Source organism: Lactuca virosa, chromosome 6 (genome assembly GCF_052849685.1).
Source record: "Lactuca virosa cultivar CGN04683 chromosome 6, Lactuca_virosa_CGN04683_v6, whole genome shotgun sequence".
Lineage (NCBI taxonomy): Eukaryota > Viridiplantae > Streptophyta > Magnoliopsida > Asterales > Asteraceae > Lactuca > Lactuca virosa.
This window is the reverse complement of record NC_136431.1, coordinates 131,129,154-131,148,026: the sequence shown is the minus strand read 5'-3', so window position 1 is coordinate 131,148,026 and position 18,873 is coordinate 131,129,154. Positions and strand designations below refer to the sequence as shown.

General features: G+C 38.3%; 2 protein-coding genes across 2 annotated transcripts; one reads left to right on the top strand and one right to left on the bottom strand.

The window, feature by feature from the left end:
* Nucleotides 1–7,988: 7,988 nt before the first annotated feature.
* On the bottom strand, nucleotides 7,989–8,984 carry LOC145119862 (transcription factor MYB62-like). Its single transcript, XM_079055625.1, has 3 exons — nucleotides 8,818–8,984; nucleotides 8,607–8,736; nucleotides 7,989–8,509 (listed from the first exon to the last, which is right to left on the bottom strand). The coding sequence occupies exons 1-3, from the start codon at nucleotides 8,951–8,953 to the stop codon at nucleotides 8,083–8,085; spliced, it is 693 nt and encodes a 230-aa protein (XP_078911751.1). The 5' UTR covers nucleotides 8,954–8,984; the 3' UTR covers nucleotides 7,989–8,082.
* A 2,596-nt stretch (nucleotides 8,985–11,580) lies between these two features.
* LOC145121943 (uncharacterized) lies at nucleotides 11,581–11,986 on the top strand. Its single transcript, XM_079057622.1, has 2 exons — nucleotides 11,581–11,736; nucleotides 11,807–11,986. Exons 1-2 carry the CDS (start codon nucleotides 11,581–11,583, stop codon nucleotides 11,984–11,986), a joined length of 336 nt encoding a protein of 111 aa, XP_078913748.1.
* The last annotated feature ends 6,887 nt before the right edge of the window (nucleotides 11,987–18,873 follow it).

Genomic DNA, 18,873 nt, shown 5'->3' with positions numbered 1-18,873 from the left:
TGGATTATTTCCAGATTGAGAGACCGGACTAATTAGGGACATATGGGATATCTGGCGGTGTGTTGGTGTGAGATTTCGAGATGGTTGGAGGCAGTCACGTGAGGAGGTTTATGAGATTGGTGGATTTCGGGATAATTGGAGTTATGTGGTTATTATCCGGAAGATCATCGAGCGCGGCGTGGTATATCCCATGAGGCGGAATCGGTGCATATGGCGAGCCAGTCTGTGGAGTAGACTGCATACCAAATGGTGATGGTTCGAACCCTGAGTGGGGGAGAACTGGATTAATTACTAAGAGAATCATATAATTGTTCTAGTGTGGTTAGAGAGCTGGATATGGAGACCTGCGGTATGGATACATGAGACTAGGGTTATTGGTGGTCGAGGTGAGGTGCAGAGCGAGATAATGCATGTTGTACGTGTTCCAGAAGGGATGAGTGTCTCCACGGCAGGCGGCCGTTGGTCAGAGACCTTGTGGTGGTTAGGGATTCTTCAAGGTTGTAATGGTAAATTCGAGGTGGTTGGCTCGTAAGGATAGTTTCGACGGTGGAGAATTTCCAGTTTGATGTATGGGTTGTTATGTTCACTTTGGGAAGGGCAACAGTTGTTGGCAGTCAACTTCAGAGTTGGTATGAGTATTCTCGCATGGGTTTGAGCCATAGAGGATGGGGTTTCGGATGGTCGTCAACGTGTACTTGACATTGACGATTCCTCCGTGTTTCAAGTTGTGAGTTGGAGTATTTCGAGGTTGCGAGCTGTGCTAGTAGAAGATCAGTGGATGAGGGAAGACGTCGTAAGCTTCTGTGATGATGTACCGAGGTATCCGAGTATGATGTCCTAAATTTCGGATCATTTTGAGACTTGAGTTATGAGATGGCGAGTGGTGTATCAGGTGTCTATGGTTCCGGTGGGAGCCCTTTCAGCTAATTGACATCAAGCGGGATTATCTGAGAATGTGAATTGAAGCGAGAAAAAGTGTTTTTGTCGACGGCGGTCATCAGGAGTAGTGATGCTTAGCCTGGGTAGGTATGTGCACCTATCTATGTTGGGCCGCGAGGCGTGAGTTAGTGAACGCAGTGAGGTAATGACCTGAGGATGAGATTGTGGGGCGAAAAGAGAGGCTGTTGTGATACTGCGGGGAGCCGTAGTACTCACTAGTCAGTGAGAGGGTGTTGTGATACTGCGGGGAGCCGTAGTACTCACTAGTCAGTGAGAGGGTGTTGTGATACTGCGGGGAGCCGTAGTACTCACTAGTCAGTGAGAGGGTGTTGTGATACTGCGGGGAGCCGTAGTACTCACTAGTCAGAGAGAGGGTGTTGTGATACTGCGGGGAGCCGTAGTACTCACTAGTCAGTGAAAGGGTGTTGTGATACTGCGGGGAGCCGTAGTACTCACTAGTCAGTGAGAGGGTATTGTGATATTGCAGGGAGCCGTAGTACTCACTAGTCAGAAAGAGGGTGTTGTGATACTGCGGGAAGCCGTAGTACTCACTAGTCAAAGAGAGGGTGTTGTGATATTGCGGGGAGCCGTAGTACTCACCAGCCATTGGGGGAGTGTTGTGATACTGCGGGGAGCCGTAGTACTCACCAGTCATTGGGGGAGTGTTGTGATACTGCATGGAGCCATAGTATTCACTAGCCAGCGAGAGAGTGTCGTGGTGCTACGGGGAGATGTATTATTCGCTAGTCAGAGCATGACGCAGAAGAGTTTTTAGGCTTGGGTAACCTTAATCTTTGAGTTCGGGAACCTGGTGGTCGGACCACGGGCTAGACTAGGGTCTCCATATGTGTCGGGAATCGTTATATTCTGAGTTAAGTTGTGGTTATCGCAATCGAAAGGACTTGGAGAAATGATGTACGCGTGAGTTGCGGGTCATGGGTCATTAGTTGGGTGCTCCATTGGGACGAGTGGTTCCAATTTTGTATCGAACCAGACTCTCGAGTATGAGTTTGGCTTTGGTGGTGTATTGAGTGGGCAAATGAGATTCCAGATTCAGATAAGGGTTTCATTTTTCGGGGTATTGTGTGTCTTATGATGTCTTAGACGTGAGTGGGTCAGTTTGGTTGTATGGGAAAAACCACGAGACGCATGGAACTAAGGAGTAGTAGACGACAGAGGTCGAGGGTGAGACGAATTCTGTATTCACTTGAGGTAAAGCGAAATTCGTGACTTGTGTGTCACACTGGGCCGAGATAGTTGTTGTGAGAAGGAAGTCAGTGAGACGTTTTGGGACATGCAGTGGGTAACCTTTTGAGGTTCCACTGCTGGGTCGAGAGATGACCCAGTGCTTAGTTTTGAGAAGGGAGCTGAGGTTTATGTTATTAGATGTCCGAGGACGCTTCTGAACAAGCATGATCATTTTTTGTGTCTGAGTTCAGGGTGTTGAGGATTCGTTATTCAGATGTGTTTTGATTGCAGTACAGTGGATGGGTCCCTGGTGTGATGTGATCCTTTCATTCCTTGATATATGATCTGGATTGGTTATCATGTCTGGGATGAGTGATCGGTAGCCAGTTTTGGGCATGGACTTGTTTTATCGGTCCCAACTAGAGAATCAGAGGGGCAGTGAGTTATCGGGGTTTGTTATTCGAGGAGCATCTTGAGAGGGCGGATTGGCTATGTGACAGGCCACTAGAGTTTCCAGATTCTGGAGAGTTAGAAGGGGTAGCGTAGTGGCGGATGGGTCTGTCCTTTTTCCAGGGGGGGAGTTCCTGTATGGATTCAGGTGTCCAGAGAGGAAGATAGTTGTGTGGTATGAGATCCTTTCGATGGTGCTGTTCGGTTATTGGATTAGATTTATATGTTGTTGAGGAGCGATTTCGAGGGCGAAATCTAATTCAAGTGGGGGAGAATTGTAACATCCGGATTTTCAGGGATATTATTGTGTATGTTAATCTTGAGATTGAAGGAGAGACCGAGTCGAGTTGCTCGTGTGGATTTAATGAATGGACTCGACGAGTCAGAGGAGGGACTCGCCGAGTAGGTGTTGGGCTGAGAAACCCTAATTTCCCGGGTTTGGGACCTATTTAAAGGCACTTATAGCCTCATTTGCGGCTACCTTCCCCTGAGAACAAACCCTAATTGCTATTGGAGCCAGAGAGTGAGAGAGAAGCTCATATTGTGGTTCTTGTGCATCATTTGAGGAAGAGGAGGAGGTTATCAAGCAAGGGGTTGGAGGTGAGGCTGTTGGATCCAATGATTTCCTGTCCAGAGCTCCTGAGAAAGGTAAGAAGTCTTTACCTTTCTTCTTATTTTGGATAGATCTCATATCTATGGAGCTTTAGGGCTTTTTGCCATCTTTTGTTGGGTTTTTTGAGTAGCATGAGTTATCAAAGAGTCTAGACCTCAGATCTGGACCTTGTGAGGTCCTTAGAGTCTAGGTGTCCCAGCTTTATTCATCCATAGGAGGGTTTTTGGGCCTAATCACTCATGAAAGGCATGTATTAGCATTTTTGGAGTGATAGATCTGTTTTAAATCGTCTGAATGAGCTTTGGGTCCGAATGAACTCGCCGAGTCGGTGAGAAGACTCGACGAGTTGGTTAGGGTTTGTCCCGAAGAGATGAATCGTGCGATGACTCGGCGAGTTGGGAGTCAACTCGACGAGCTGAGTCAACCTTCGCGAAACTTCTGAGTAAAACGATGGGACTCGACCAGTCACAAAGGTGCACTCGGCGAGTCAGGTCAAATTCGGACTGTTGACTCGAGTGTTGACTTCTGTTGACTTTGGGGTTTTTGTCAACATGAGTAATAAAGACCATGGAGGGGTAAAATGGTCTTTTATCCACTTCAAAGAGTTAGAAAGAGAAAGAATAGTCTTCGGTTGTTTGAATTGTGAAAACAGTATTAATTAGAGATATTCATACCTTATGTTAGGCGGAGACTAATTCAAGATTCGGGTGCGAGGTTATCTACTTGTTGTTTGTCAGGTGAGTCTTCTCACTATACTTTACCTAGAGTGGTAATTATGTGTGACCGGAAGGTCTTATGTGGTTATAAGGGTTATGAGATGTATGTTATCTATGTGATATGTATATGCTATGTCCTGAGCTTGTAGAGTTTGGACCGGAAGGTCAACAGAGTTTGATGTATGTTATCTATGTGATACATATATGCTATGTCATGAGCTTGCAAAGTTTGGACCAGAAGGTCAACAGAGTTTGGACCGGAAGGTCAACAGAGTAGGACCGGAAGGTCTACAGAGTTAGGGCCGGAAGGTCATCATGGTAGGACCGGAAGCTCTACCAGAGTTGTGGGACCGGAAGGTCCACTGAGACACATTGACCGGAAGGTCTTACAGAGCTATAGCCTCGAGTGGCTAGTTATTTGTGCGTGGTATTTTGGGGAACTCACTAAGCTTCGTGCTTACCGTGTTATGTGTTATGTGTTTTAGGTTTTTCTTAGGATCGCGGGAAGGCACCGGCTTGATTACACACATCAGTGAAAGAGTTATGTTTTGAGGATCCTGGATGTTGACTTAATGTTTTGAAAACTTTGTTGACGGATATTGGAGTTTCGATAATGTGACATGTGTTATATGAAATTAAAAATGAACATTTTGGTTGAAAAATTTACGGTGCTACATCACTGGAGCACCAACTCGGCGAGTACATGAACTGGACTCGTTGAGTTGGTTATTTGATGAGTTGACTCGGCGAGTCACCCAGTGGACTCGGCGAGTTCACTGAACAGAATGCAGAAATTTGATTTTTCAACTTTGAAAACCAATAATATATCAAGTATAATAGAAAACAAACATAGGCTGTGATACCACTGATGGGTTTGAGCATCCTAACAACCATAAGGTGCACATACAACCCTAAATGCTTTGGATCTATGTTTTCTCTAATTATACATGCAATTTGATTTTCCAAAGCATTATCCTAACTAGCATACAAAACATGGCTACTTGTATAACAAAACTAGTTAGATAACAAACCTTTTCTTGTAGCTTGATTCCTTGGATCTTTAAGAGCCTAGCACCCCAAATGTGATGCCTCAAATGCTTCACACAACACCACCAACAATGGAGGACTTTGAGAGAATTTGTCTTGCACCAAATTCGGCTATAGCTCTTCCAAAGACTACTTAGGTGCCGATTTTAGGAGCCAAGGGATTTCTTATATAGTGTGGCAGAACTAGGGTTACATCATGTAAACCCTAATGTGCATGACCTTCCATATTCCTTAGGCTCCATGGGTTTAAACCTCCATGGAGCATCCATGGGTTGTCACATTGGTTTAGCCCAACCTAAAGAATTATGGATCATTGGCCCACATTATAGAATCAATGATTTACACAATCAATCCCCATATATTTAATTAGTCTCTTATGATCACTAAATTGATTCCAAATTAATTCTTGATCAATACTAATTAAATGATATGATTTCATATTAATATATTAGAACTTATAATATATTAAAAAATCATAAATAACCTATTCTCAAATGTATATCCTTCATATTGGTCCGGTGTCATGCAACCCAAATGGACCATGCTACTCTCGGTTCAAGTACATACCAAATATAGTTATGGACTTAGACACCTTATCCAACATCATCATCATCATCATCACTTCATATTGTTTCTATACCCTTGTAAGTGTCATAGCTTCCACCTTTATTGTTTTTGTGGCTAGATCTAAGTTTTCTCCTACTTTTCTCCTTGGTGGAGCAAGTTTGAATGAATGGAAACCATAAAGTTGGTAACTTTATGGGTTATAAGGGTCTTTAGAGTGTCATGAAGTTCAGATCTGGTGAATGGTTGAGTTTTAGAATCTTGCATGAAAGTTGGATAATCTTTTCTTCAATTTTGGTCCCAATTGAGATCTAGACATGTAATGGACATACATGCCCATGAAGCATTGACTTTTAAGTGTATTATGGAGTTATAAGACCTTCTAGAAAGTTAGAGTAAAAGGCTTAATCGATTAAGGACTTAAATTGTTGGGTTTAGACTTCAGACTGTGCTCACGACGTGAGGCATAGAGTGTCACGACGAAAGGGTTGAATAACCCCGTTTTGTGTTAAGCTTCTTGGAGCTCACAATGTGGGGGAAGGATGCTCACAACATGAGGTCAGCTCCAGTGACTTTTCATGTCTGAGCTGGATGAGTTGAGTCGAGATGAGTTAGAATCGGACTGAGTGAGCTCTCACAACGTGACTAAAAGTCGGTCACGATGTGAGGATGAATAGTTGACATTATGGGTTATTGACTTTGACTTTGACCATTGACTGTTTGCTTGGGTTGACTTTTGACCAATCCCTATTTTTTAGAAGGTAGACTTAGGGATTGCCTTGTGTAGATTATTAGGAAGTGTTTAGCACCCATCTTTTGGCGGTGAGAGTTGTTGGTTGTAATCGGTGCGGCGCTGCACGAGGTTTTAGTCAACATTGTGATTCAGGTGAGTCTCCTCACCGTACTCGAGGGTCGAAGGCACCAATGTGGGCACATTGGTTTATGTTATATAGGAATACCACGAGGTTACCCCTGACAATTGTATGAAAGACCTAGAGGTGGCTCCCGACAAACTGTATGCAAGACCAGGGACTGGACCCTGGCAGTTATATGTAGTATGCTAGTTGTCTTTGTGATACGTTAATGGAAGATCAGGAGGTAACTCTTGGTACTTGTCTATAAGACCTAGGGTTTTGGCACCCGGCTTGGCAAGGAAAGACTATGATACAACTTATGACATAATGGCAAGACTATGGTTGACACATATCAATCTCCATTGTATGTATGATATGTGGTATTTTGGGGAACTCACTAAGTTTTGTGCTTACAATTATATGTTTATGGTTTCAGGTACTTCCGGTACCAAAGGGAAGGGCCTGACGTGACTGCACCACATCCACCAAAGTTTTCCGCATTGGCAATTTACGATATTTACTATGATGTTTAAATAATAAATTCATTTTGATCGGTTTGGGAACAACTCGTTTGTATAGTTTATTGTTTTAAAAATAAAAATTTATATGAATTTTTGGGACGTTACAATATATATATATATATATATATATATATATATATATATATATATATATATATATATATATATATATATATATATATATATATAATGTTAACTTATTTATTTTGCAAATTGTTTTGCTTAAATATTTAGATATTTCAAATTTTAAGGCCTCTTTTTTTATTAAACTGCACAGGGCCTCCGAAATCTCGGAACCGATCGTGTTAGGAACTTTAAGGCTAGTATCAACTAATCTAGTTTCTTTTTTTTTTTTTTTTTTGAACGGCAAAAACTAAACTACTCCTAAATTATTCCACATATTTCCACAGTGGGAGTTGAACCCTCGACCTCAAAGAGGGATCACAACACCGGATACCGCTGGGCTGGAAGTCATTTGGTAACTAATCTAGGTGGCTACACATCCAAATGCTGCCTTAATTTTGTATTTTTTTTACTAGGTACTAGATAGCCGTTTTTTAAGTTATAAAAGTTTTCCTGCTGTTTGAAAAAAAATGGATCGATTAAGCTAGTTTGTTGCCCTTTTAACATTTGTATATTTTTGTGTTATTCCCTTTTTTCCCTGCCTTCATTCTCTTAATTAAGTAGGATCTTTAACTATTTATAAAATTCGAAGTTTCAAATAAAAAAATATCTGCTTAATTTTATATATATTAAATTTGCAAACGAATTGTTAGGCCAACGTAGAAGTATCATTATTTGAATCTTTGACCATACATGGTTAGTCATATGTACGCGTGGCGTTTTTATCGAAGCTTTTAATATATATAAATATATAAATCTTTTATAAATTTATAAATTAAACAATTGATATTTATGCCACCTTACAGTAACACGTCTTATATAGTGTAAAATACATGCGGGGAGATGAATCAATAAAGTTTGTCCGTTAAAAATAATATTAGTAAGGGCACACTATCATTTAGTTAATCTGATACGCAATATCTAATTCTTTATATTGATGATTACTTTATTTATTTTATTTTTTGGAACGGCATTAATGATAACTCTTGAAATTTATGGTTATGATTACAGTACATAATATGTGGCTACTTAGCCACAACATACATACATATGAATATCATTTGTTGCTAGCTAGCTTTAGCAGCATGAAAATTAGGACCATGCACATCATCCAAGTTCCACAAACCATCCCACATACCAAAATCCTCACTCATGGAGGTCTCCAGTGCATAAGATGAACCATAACAACATCCATTGGATGCTCTGTCTTTTTGTTTCCCAACCACCGTTGGAGGCATATATTCTACTTGGTTCTCACTTTCTTCAAGAAAGGACATTATCCTTTTCATATCAGCAATATTTTGTTGCATCTGAAGTTGTTGCAATTGTTGTTGTCGTTGTTCTTGTTGAAACTTCTGTCTTTTTAGCTGTCGCATTTTCAGCTTTGCTGATTCGTCTAATGCCACTTTACTTTTTTTCTTAAAATGGGTTCGCCAGTAATTTTTTATCTCATTATCCGTTCTTCCTGGCAAGCTTCTTGCAATTGTTGACCATCTAAATCAAATTGTAGAAAATAAGCTCATAATATGAGCTTCTAAATGCAGAAAACAAAAATAGAATCGTTTTGTATTTAAAGAGTACAAATACAAACCTATTTCCCCAGCGAGCGTGTAAATCAAGAATGATGGTTTCTTCATGAGGAGTAATCCTTCCTCTTTTGAGGTCTGGTCTTAAATAGTTCACCCATCTTAGTCTGCAACTTTTTCCATTTCTTCTAAGCCCTATAATGAGTAAAACACCAAACAAAATAAATATAAAAAATTGTTACTCTTAAACCCGTTTGTGTAGAATCCAAATGGTACCAGCAAGAGTAGCCACGGAATTCCAACGGCCTTCACCATGCAAGCTGACATGATGCATGAGCAAACGATCTTCTTCAGCAGTCCATGGCCCTTTCCTCCACCTTTCTTCATTTCCTCCCATGATTCCCCAATACATCAATCAACTAATTTTGAAATGCAATGTTTGATGGCTTTCTTACTTTGTCTCTAAACTTCTTGATTTGGCACGTATTTATACCACCACACAACCATCTATCATAAACTCAAGGGTCCTTATCAAAACCATTTATCTTTCTATGTAAAGCATGATCGCCTCATTAACACCATCCTACGTAATTGACCAAATTGCCCAGCATTATGATAGTGTTAACAATAGTTGTGAAAATTATTGAAGGGTATCATAGGAATTGGGAAATGACAACTAGTAATGCAATCAGGTGACACATTCAATGTTGAACATATCCGATGAGTATAATTGTTGATTGTGACGTTTGGGACACGTATAAGATGGAACCAATACGTCACAAAAAGGGAATAAGAGATATTTTGTTGATTAGGTTAATTAAAAAATTTGCATTGGCAAATGAGATTAGTGCAGGTGTTCATAAACTTAGTTATCAAGGGCGTATGTCATAAAATCATAATCGTATCTAATAAAACTACAATTTTTTAATACTAAAAGGAGTGAGGGATCTAGTAGTTCAATTTATGCGCCACTACCTCAACTCAACAGATGGTCTTCTACATGAACACCATTTGCTCAAGTAGCAACCTTTTTAATTAATTTCCGAGTTTTGTCTTTACGCACTGCTGTTTATAAGTTCAACATTTAAAGGAGAGAAATATCTTTTGTTTCTACCTATCTTCTAACTCACTATATCAACGCAAATGTCAAAATCAAAAGAAAAAATTTTTAGAAAAAAAAATAATGAACTCTATATGTCGTTATTGTTTATGAATTCGACTAATATAGTTCAATACATTTCGATAAGAAAACAATGTAAGGAGGATATTTAATCACTACTACAACATAAGACCCGCTATATAGGACACGGTTTCTAAAAAAACCGGGTTATCTTCCTATCTTAATAAAAGACTTTTTTTTTCCACATGGCTCTTCTAAAATTGTTTTTAGCCAAAATTGGTTTTACCATTTTACCATTAGCTTCTTTTGACAATATCCGATTAATCTCTAATATGTAAAGAGCCATCATCTTTATTGCTCTCTCTAAAACCCTAACACATAGAAAGAATGTAAACCCTTTGATTTGCGTTTCACGAGCATACTTTCTTTGTTCTTTTTTTTTTTTTTTGCTTTATGTGATCCATCTATTGTTAACATTTAAATACTTCTTCTTCATAATCCAAAATAGCGAATGAAGCCCTAACTCTAAACATGTGCATGGGAAAATCTTCAAGCGTTTGCTCATCTTTCTTCTATGCTTTCGTTTTCAGTAAAAATCAAAATTTTATCTTCTCGATGATTGTGAGTCGGGATTTTGATGGTTGTGTTTTTGGGTTCTATCTGGTTTTTTTAAAACTTTTTTGTTCACTAATGTTTTGGTTTTTTCCAAAATTTTCATTTATTGTTCCTTCTGAAATTTTACTTATTCATGTTATTGTTATGCTATGTGTGGTTTTCAGAATGTCTTTTTGTCGTCTATACAGGTTAGAGTGATTTGAGTTTAATTTTTTGGTCAACCAATTCAGCCAACACATTATCGTTGGTGTTCAATTTGGGTTTAATTTTTATTTAAAAAGGTTTTCGACAGTGCAGCTTTCTAAAGCTCTAGAATAATTTTTTTCGGTCATTTTGACCATTTAGGATAGATCGTATTTCAAGAAATTAGCAATAAATCAGGATCCTCCTTCTATTGTTCACCCGTTCCTTCTCCAATCACGACTACATAATCTCTAATTTCTCAATCTGCTTTTGGAAACCAAATTACTGATTCATTATTTAAAATGCACTAAATTGCAATTTTGAATTTTCAATCAGAAAAACCCTAAACCTTTGTCTCTCAACATCAATCGTTTGTCGCAATCACCATATCCTTTACCACCATTAAACGCCTCAAGATGACCTTTTTTTCTTCTCCGATATGTTTTGTGACTTGGCCTTCCGTTATTTGGCAGAGGGATAGTACGGAGAAAAATGGATGGTTGGGGGAAGAAGAATGTGTGACTTTGTAGGTAGGCGTTGTAGTGCAGTTCGGGACTTCCATGTTTGTCGGACTTTGAAACAAGCTCCGCCACCATTTTCACCTTTTCACCTTTTGTTTCTCCGCCCTTCTCTTTGTCTCTTCAAGAAAATCAGTAGACTCTACTGGCCACCGTCTCATCCGGCATCGCCACTTTCTATTCGAGTTGCCACCCTGTACCTTCTCTTTCTCTCATCTTCATATGTGACGCATCCATATATTACATAGATATTTGAGGTTCAATCCGCCATTCAACAAGCTACTAATGAAAGTTTTGAAATTTAATTTACTTACATTTTCTGTTTTTTGTAGGGAAATTGTCATAAAAGCCCTTAAGTTTTCCAAAAAATGTCGGTTTTACCCTTGGATGAATTTTTGGGGTATTAAAGTCGGATACTTTCACTAAATGTATCAAATATCTCATTTAACAGGTTGGACCCTTAGTAGCCGGTTACCCATGTGCTGATTTGGCACTTTAGGTGACATGTCAAACAACATGGGCCCCATTTTATAACCCTCTCCCACATAACCCTTCCCCCCTTGTTTCTTGCATCCTCTCGACCGCAGTATTCTCCCACGCAAAATGCCAACATCTTCTGCAAAATCAAGCTCGAATGTGAATTCACGATTCAAGAAGAAGATCGAAGTGAAGTGTTGGTGTGAAGATTTATGCCCTGTGTTTGTTTCACGCACACCAGAAAATCCAGGCAAGAAATTTTGGGGGTGCCCTAATTATAAGGTAAAAATCATTTTTCCTTTTCTTTAGTAGGATTTCAGTAAGGCTATTATGTATTGATCTAATTATGTAGGGGGAAGGAGGTTGTGGGTTTTTCAGATGGGTTGACGATGAAGGAGTTCAAAAACAAGATATGATGCCAGAGTCAAATCGGATTACAGAGCAGCGACAAATGATGACATTAATGCAGATGGTTGTTGTTTTGTTAGGGGCTATATTATTCTTGCTTGTTCTAGCAGTATTCAAGATTTAATGGCAGTTGGTTGTTACGCCACTAGTATTGTGATCTTGAAATATGTAGCTTTTGATGGTATGAAATATGTAGCTTTTGATGGTATTTGATACTTTGGTAGGTATATGTAATGTTAGGATTGTAATTTGTAATGTATGGATGTTTATTGCAATGTATGGATGTTAATTTGTAGTGTATGGATGTTAAATGGAGTACAAGTTGGTTTGTTTTGTAAGTATATTGCATAAAATGGTATTACAGTAAATGGATGTTAATTGCAATGTTGGATGATTAATTCCAGTAAATGGAATTTGGAGTACAAAAAAAGGTAAGTGGTATGAATTTGGAGTAGAAACTGTTGAATGGTAACAATTGGTGAATGGTAATAATTGTAATTTCAGTAAATGTAACAAGTGGTATGAATTTGGAGTAGATTAAATTAAAATGTTAATTGGTATGAACTAGGAAAGAATCCCGCGTTGCGGGGTTGGTTACGCAATTGAGTTGATCCAGATGTTACATTTCATCCAAAAAAAATCATTCATCACCCTTGTATCTTTTGGGAACTCTTAGTGATGAGATTAATGGACCTAGTGAGCATCTTATTTTTAACACCTAAGCCAAGGAAATGAATATCAACAAAAAGTATAATGGGATGATCATACTGGTAGATTATTTATATGAAATGAAGTCAACTGCTGGTAAATTTGAACAATTACAATAAAGAAAGTAGAGAATTTTAGTAGTTGAGAAAATGATATCAAGCGATAACTGTAACTGTACTTCCGATAAATGCAATACCAAAATGTTATTTTTAATAGGCTTTAAAAAAGACATTTTTGTAATCAAATCAAGCTCCTCAGCAAGTATAGTTGGACCATATATGGCACTGTATAATGCAATTGTAAGTTGTAACAATCTCAATGACATGGAAGGGTATTTTGAGATTTTAACTTTACAGAAACAGGAGGTATCTGAATGGAGCAGCCTACAAAAAAGAAAAACATCAGGTAACTTCAAACATATAGGAAGCAGCCAAAAAAAAAACATAAACTGCACAAAACAGTAAAGTAAATCACAAATCAGAACCTAAATTTTTTGAATACTATGATTGAAAAAGAGTAATTCCACCTCTGATGTGAAAGGTACCAGCAGTCGGAATCTAGATTGGTTAACATGTAACCGAATCATATGTACTGAGCACCAACAAAAGATTAATATATTTCAAAACAAAATCCATTAAAAAAAACTCACAAGAGGGGCATAATTAACTATAAGAAAATTGGTTGAAAAAATATCATTTTTTAACTACTTTTTTGTTTTATGTGTGTTCCGGGTGACTCAATCTAACCACCAGCATCAGTAAGTTTTTCCTGCACAAATTGAAAAGGTAAACATCATAAGAATAAGGCACTTCGCGTAGACCATAAAAGACGTAAATACCCTTTGGTAGTAAGTCAAATACTAAGAATTATGTAGTTATAAATCGATACCAATTCACACAAGAAAGACGTCATAAATCAATACCTGAAACATAACTTAACAAAAAAGAAAAAAATAATAAATCAATATTTTGACATTGCATTATTAATATAAACTCATAAATAGTTCATTTGTTGAAATGCAGTTATTATGTAGTTATTTAACAAAAGGGTCAACAGTCTAAAAACACAAAACATACCTTGCCAGGTCTTCCTTCAGGAACATTGAAGGTAAGGATTGCTTCCAATCCAGTTTCCAGGGGCAAGTTCATCAAGCAATGTACTTTTCAATTATTTTGTTATCATTATAGCATTCTACTTTCACCCTTTAGGCCGTCTGGTATGGGTATCACGAAGCCATTCGTGGTCCAGGTGGCCACGGTGGTTTTCCGTGCACACCATCCCGTTCCTCTCGTGGTGCTGATCTGGAACCACGAGCGTGGTCTCTCGTGTTGGCCACCACAATTCACGACGGACTCTTTCTTCTCTCTTCCTCTCCTCTTCTCTCTTGCAGCTTACACCCACAACGACCACATTTCTTCGTTGTGACTATACCGGATTGAGAATGGAAGGAGGGTGGAAGAAGAAGATGATGAGGTGTATACACACCACGAGCCTTCTCGTGATGTGTATACAGGATGGCCTTATTACAACATTGTACTTCAAAATGAGATCAGTTCAGGTTTACAACAGCTATAATTCGATGCATTTGTGAAAATACAATCCTGTTTTATTAAATCAACCTCAACTTCAGATTCAACATTAGGAAACAATACAAATGTGTTGAAAAGAAATCGTAAAAAAAATACTTTTCTAAAGCCAAATCTTTGAAACATAGGATTTTTTTGGTGAATAAATTTGTATAGTTCAATAATTTAAGTAATTAACTGAAGTTCAAAGACAAACACTTCCAAGGTTACCTATAAGATTGAAGAATTCCCACGTTTATCACAAAAAGTGCTTAAATTACTAACCTAATTAAGTAGTATATAATTAAGGTTCACCAAATAGAAAGTTAAATACCTTGATTGCTTCAAGGTGCAAAGCTAATCCCATTTGGATTTTCTAAAGGTGAAATATCTTCATATAGTAATTACCTGGTAAAGGGTTTAATGAAAAATAAAAATAATCTGTGGCTTCAAAGGATTCAATCTTCAAACGAAAACATAAATTTTAAAGAATTAGAGGCAAAATTGGGGTCAGTATTTTACCAATTTGCCGCATAACAGAAAAAGGAGCTGCAGTCTTTTCTCCATTCATATGTGTCTAGTTACTCATAAACAAATTCCAAAAAGCTTCTGCAACAAAAATTTATAGCAAATACACCTCATTTTACAATCTTCTTGTAAGTTATCTACATATACTGATGAGAAAATTATAATGTAAAACATCAAAGAACATTGAGGAAAAGTAAAGATCAGTGAGAAAACCTTACCTCCAACGATGGATTTTCATGTGTGTGTGTGTGATTTAGAAAGAGATACCTGCTGATAAATCCACCCGTAGCAGGCAATATTGTCCTAAAATTGTAAAAAACTAATGAAAACCGGTATCATCCTCATAACTAAGGGTATGTGCATTTTCTACAAAAAAACTCATTTCAATTTCCCTTGATTAAATGAATCTACCAGAAAAATCATAATTTTAAATGGTAAGCATGCTTGTTTTTTACCTCTCCGTTTCTTGTGAGGCATTTATTTTCTTTCTGTAGACATATACTACTGCACACAATAGGAGTACAGCTTGGATACCTGCACCTGATATTTTTCCATTCTCACTGAAGTGGAGGTCGATTAGTTTTCCCTGAAATTTACATCAATACTGTTTATGAGAAATTAGAGGAAATATCAGAAACAGACAAATAAACACAATACCAACGTTTGAGGAAGAGCAGATGAGCAGGAAGATGACTACACGAAACCCAACACCATTCCATGGTGCTAGCCTAAAGTTATCAAGTTGACCTTCTCCCAAAAATACATGCGGATATCCATTTGGGTCTAATCTGAGTTTATAGAGACCTATAGAAGGATCATCAGGGCTCTTCGAAGTGTTAGGGCTCGTTTGCGACAACATACTGTAGAAGCGGTGTTTGTAGGGTTAGGCGCAGTTGCAATTACGCCAATTAGTTCACAAATTTGGCTTCTGAAACTGGAAGTTTCAAAATCGATCCAACTCTAGCATTTTAGAACCTATTATAAAACACAAAATCGTTCTTAACTGAACCGATTCAAAAGGTTTATGAATAGTTGGAAGCAAGTCGGTGGAGCTTTGACGGTATTCGAGGAAGTGATTACCTGATGCAAAGCAGAGAAGGAAGACGACGAAGGTGGAGACGATGTAATGTAATCGATGCCCCTTTTGTGTTTGGATGGAGGAGGGAGCAGGGGGTAGAAGAAGATCCGAGGAGGGCTGATAGCAAATGCACGACACGCGGTGGAGGACTGATTTTCTTGGATGTGGATGACTTTAGAGAGAGACGAAGGGTTTGGAGAGGTGGTGGGGATATAGCGGCGAAAGAAGTGGAATGATCGGAAAACAAATCAATGAAGAAAAAATGGTCCTTCATCTGACATAGATAGAGGAGAATGGGGAAAATGAGTGTAAGGATCAGTCGGTGGAGCGGTGGGGGTTACACCAAGAAGGATTAAGAAGGATTTATCGGAGGATGATGGCGGTGGGGGACACGTACCAATCTTAAAATTAGCGGTGGAGAGGCCACTGATCTCATTTTTATTGGCTACATAGGGAGGCGGTGGAATCAGACAGATCTATACTACCCAAATAAAAAAATTCAAAGAAAAACATTAAAAAAAACCCCACCAATCACATAGAAGAACTGTTCATCATGTAGTTTAAAATTAGTATATATATAAATTTATAGTACATGTTTAATTACATACTACCAATATGTATCCATTACAAGTGTAATTGGTATGAATTTGTAGTTGGTATGAATTTATAGTACAAGTTTAATTAAAATGGTAATTGAATTAAAATGGTAATTGGTATGAATTTGAAGAAACAATTGGTGAATGGTAACAATTCTAAAAGATTAAACATAATATAGATGGGGGTGTATCCATTACATATAGTTTAATTACACACTACACATATGTAGCAGCCATCCATTTGTACCAAAATGCCTAAATAATGCACAAAAAAGGCAACCTAAATGGTAACAATTGGATGCATGCTGCAATCAAAGTGCCAAAAAACAAAGTTTACAAAAGTGGCAACCCTACAATCAAAATGCCAAAAAACAAAGTTTACAAAAGTGGAAACCTATACCATCCCACTACACCCCCATCCCCCTTCTTGCTAAAAAACTACTCCAAGTTGATTGGCTTTACAGAAGAAGAACCACCACCATCTTTGTCATAGACACCCTTCCTTAGCTTTATTTTGGTAATCCTCTTAGATGTTTTCCTTGTTCTCCTAACCATTGGGACAACCTCATGTCCTTCATCATCACCCTGATTTTCCTCATCATCACCCAATTCTTCAACACCACCTTCAGGTCCATCAGCATCACCTTCAGGTCCATCACCATCACCAATAGCTTCATTTCCAGCACCTTCAGCTCTACCATCCAGACCAACATCATCATCAGAATGATGACCATCAATAAAATCATTTACATCCTAGTGTAAAAAGATATAGTTAGTTCACAAAAATCACCAGAAAAAATTTTAATTAATAAAAGATAACAGGTCATACCAGTTCAACTGGTAGGGAATCATCCAATTCCACTTGTACCCCTGGCATAGCTTCTATTTCTGCCATGCTATAACCAACTTCTAGCATATTAGCAATGTCTTCAAGTCCTACTTGTATCTTCTCTGGGAGAATATCATCCTCTTTTCCCTCAGTAAACTCAATAACATCATTATCTTCCACCTCATTGTCACCATTTAGTGGACTGGACTTTGTTTTGTTTGTGAAGTTAACCTCTTGTAAAATTGCATCAATACCTTGTTCAATTTCATCATTTATTGATTTAAGCTTCCAACCAATACTGGATCCTACTTGCCCAAAAGTTTCACTACCTTCCATCACACTTGTTTGACTAGTTCCTCCTTCTTGCATCATATGACCATCCTGAATATGAATTACTGGAACTTCCTACACAACACATTTTTCTTGCACAACACCTTCTTCCTGCACCACACCTTCTTTTACAACAGTAGGAACTTCTACAACTGGAACTTATTGAACCACACTTTGACCCACATTATAACCTTCTTGCATGACATTTTCACCCTCATCAGCACCTGGAACTTGTTGAACCACACTCTCTTGAGTACCTAAGTTGGAGTATTATTCCCAGTTTTTGCAGAACCAATCCTCCCACCACCTCTCCTTGTGCACAACTTCTTCCTAGGTGCATCAATACTATTTCTCCTAAATCTTTTAGAACCTACCTGTTGCTGATGTTTTCTTGGACTCATCCTTAATGTGTTATGTTTTCTTGGACTCCTGCTCACTATGTTAGAGCATGAAGGTTGACTGGGGACATTTGGTTGACCAGGAGTTGTAGTATTGTTTTCTGTCATTCTCTTATTTAGTGACTCGTTAGGAACAGATACATGGGGGATGGGATGTTTTCTTGGCCTTCCTGTCTTCTTTGGTGGGGGAGGCACATATTGTTTTCTCTCATTCTTACATGCCCTCTTGTTATGACCATATTCCAAACAATTACCACATCTGGTAGTTCTTGCAACCTTCACTTTTGTTGTTGAAAACTTGCTCTCCTTTTCACTGGCATGCCTCTTTCTTTTGGTAGCAGGCCTACCAGGCATCCTCCTAGACATTGGAGGCAATGGCTTAATGTACTCGGTTTGGGCCCAAAGATTGCTGCCATTAACAGGTTCAATGTTTGTTGAGTAACACAGCCTAAATTTATCTTTAGAGAAGTATGCATTGATGTATGCATCTGGTGTTTGATGGATAAAATTAATTGTTGCATTTGCATGCACACAAAGGATGCCAGCTAAATCCCACAGCCTACATTGTATCACTCGTGTTTCTAGGCTAGGCATTAATATTGATGTGATAGTCTAGGTTAACCTTTGTAACTCATTTTGAAGAAATGAAAAGGAATTATGTGAATATTATGTGTTTTATGTGTTTTATGCTTAATTACTAGGAGTTAATTAATTAAGAATAAAAATGAGCATCGAAAATAAATATTAGATAAAGCCGATATCTATTAAGAAAGTTGTAGTGGTCGTGACAAGGATTACGGATATATAAAGAATACCAAAATCCGAGTTATAACGAAGAAGTTATGACCTGTCGAAGTTTCGCGACAAAACCGGCACGGTGCCGAATGTCGTAAAAAGTGAGTTTTTGATAAACTACTTTGTAGCCTTAGTGATCTAAACGAAACTTGTAGTGTTCGTTAAACCGAGAGTATGTATAAAA

Bases quoted from the DNA above. Each gene is read 5' to 3' on its own strand.
- LOC145119862 (XM_079055625.1), bottom strand. From the start codon at position 8,953: ATGTATTGGGGAATCATGGGAGGAAATGAAGAAAGGTGGAGGAAAGGG. The intron at 8,737-8,817 runs GTACCATTTGGA...TACTCATTATAG, and splicing joins TTCCGTGGCTACTCTTGCTG to GGCTTAGAAGAAATGGAAAA. The intron at 8,510-8,606 runs GTTTGTATTTGT...AATTTGATTTAG, and splicing joins CACGCTCGCTGGGGAAATAG to ATGGTCAACAATTGCAAGAA.
- LOC145121943 (XM_079057622.1), top strand. From the start codon at position 11,581: ATGCCAACATCTTCTGCAAAATCAAGCTCGAATGTGAATTCACGATTC. The intron at 11,737-11,806 runs GTAAAAATCATT...CTAATTATGTAG, and splicing joins GGGGGTGCCCTAATTATAAG to GGGGAAGGAGGTTGTGGGTT.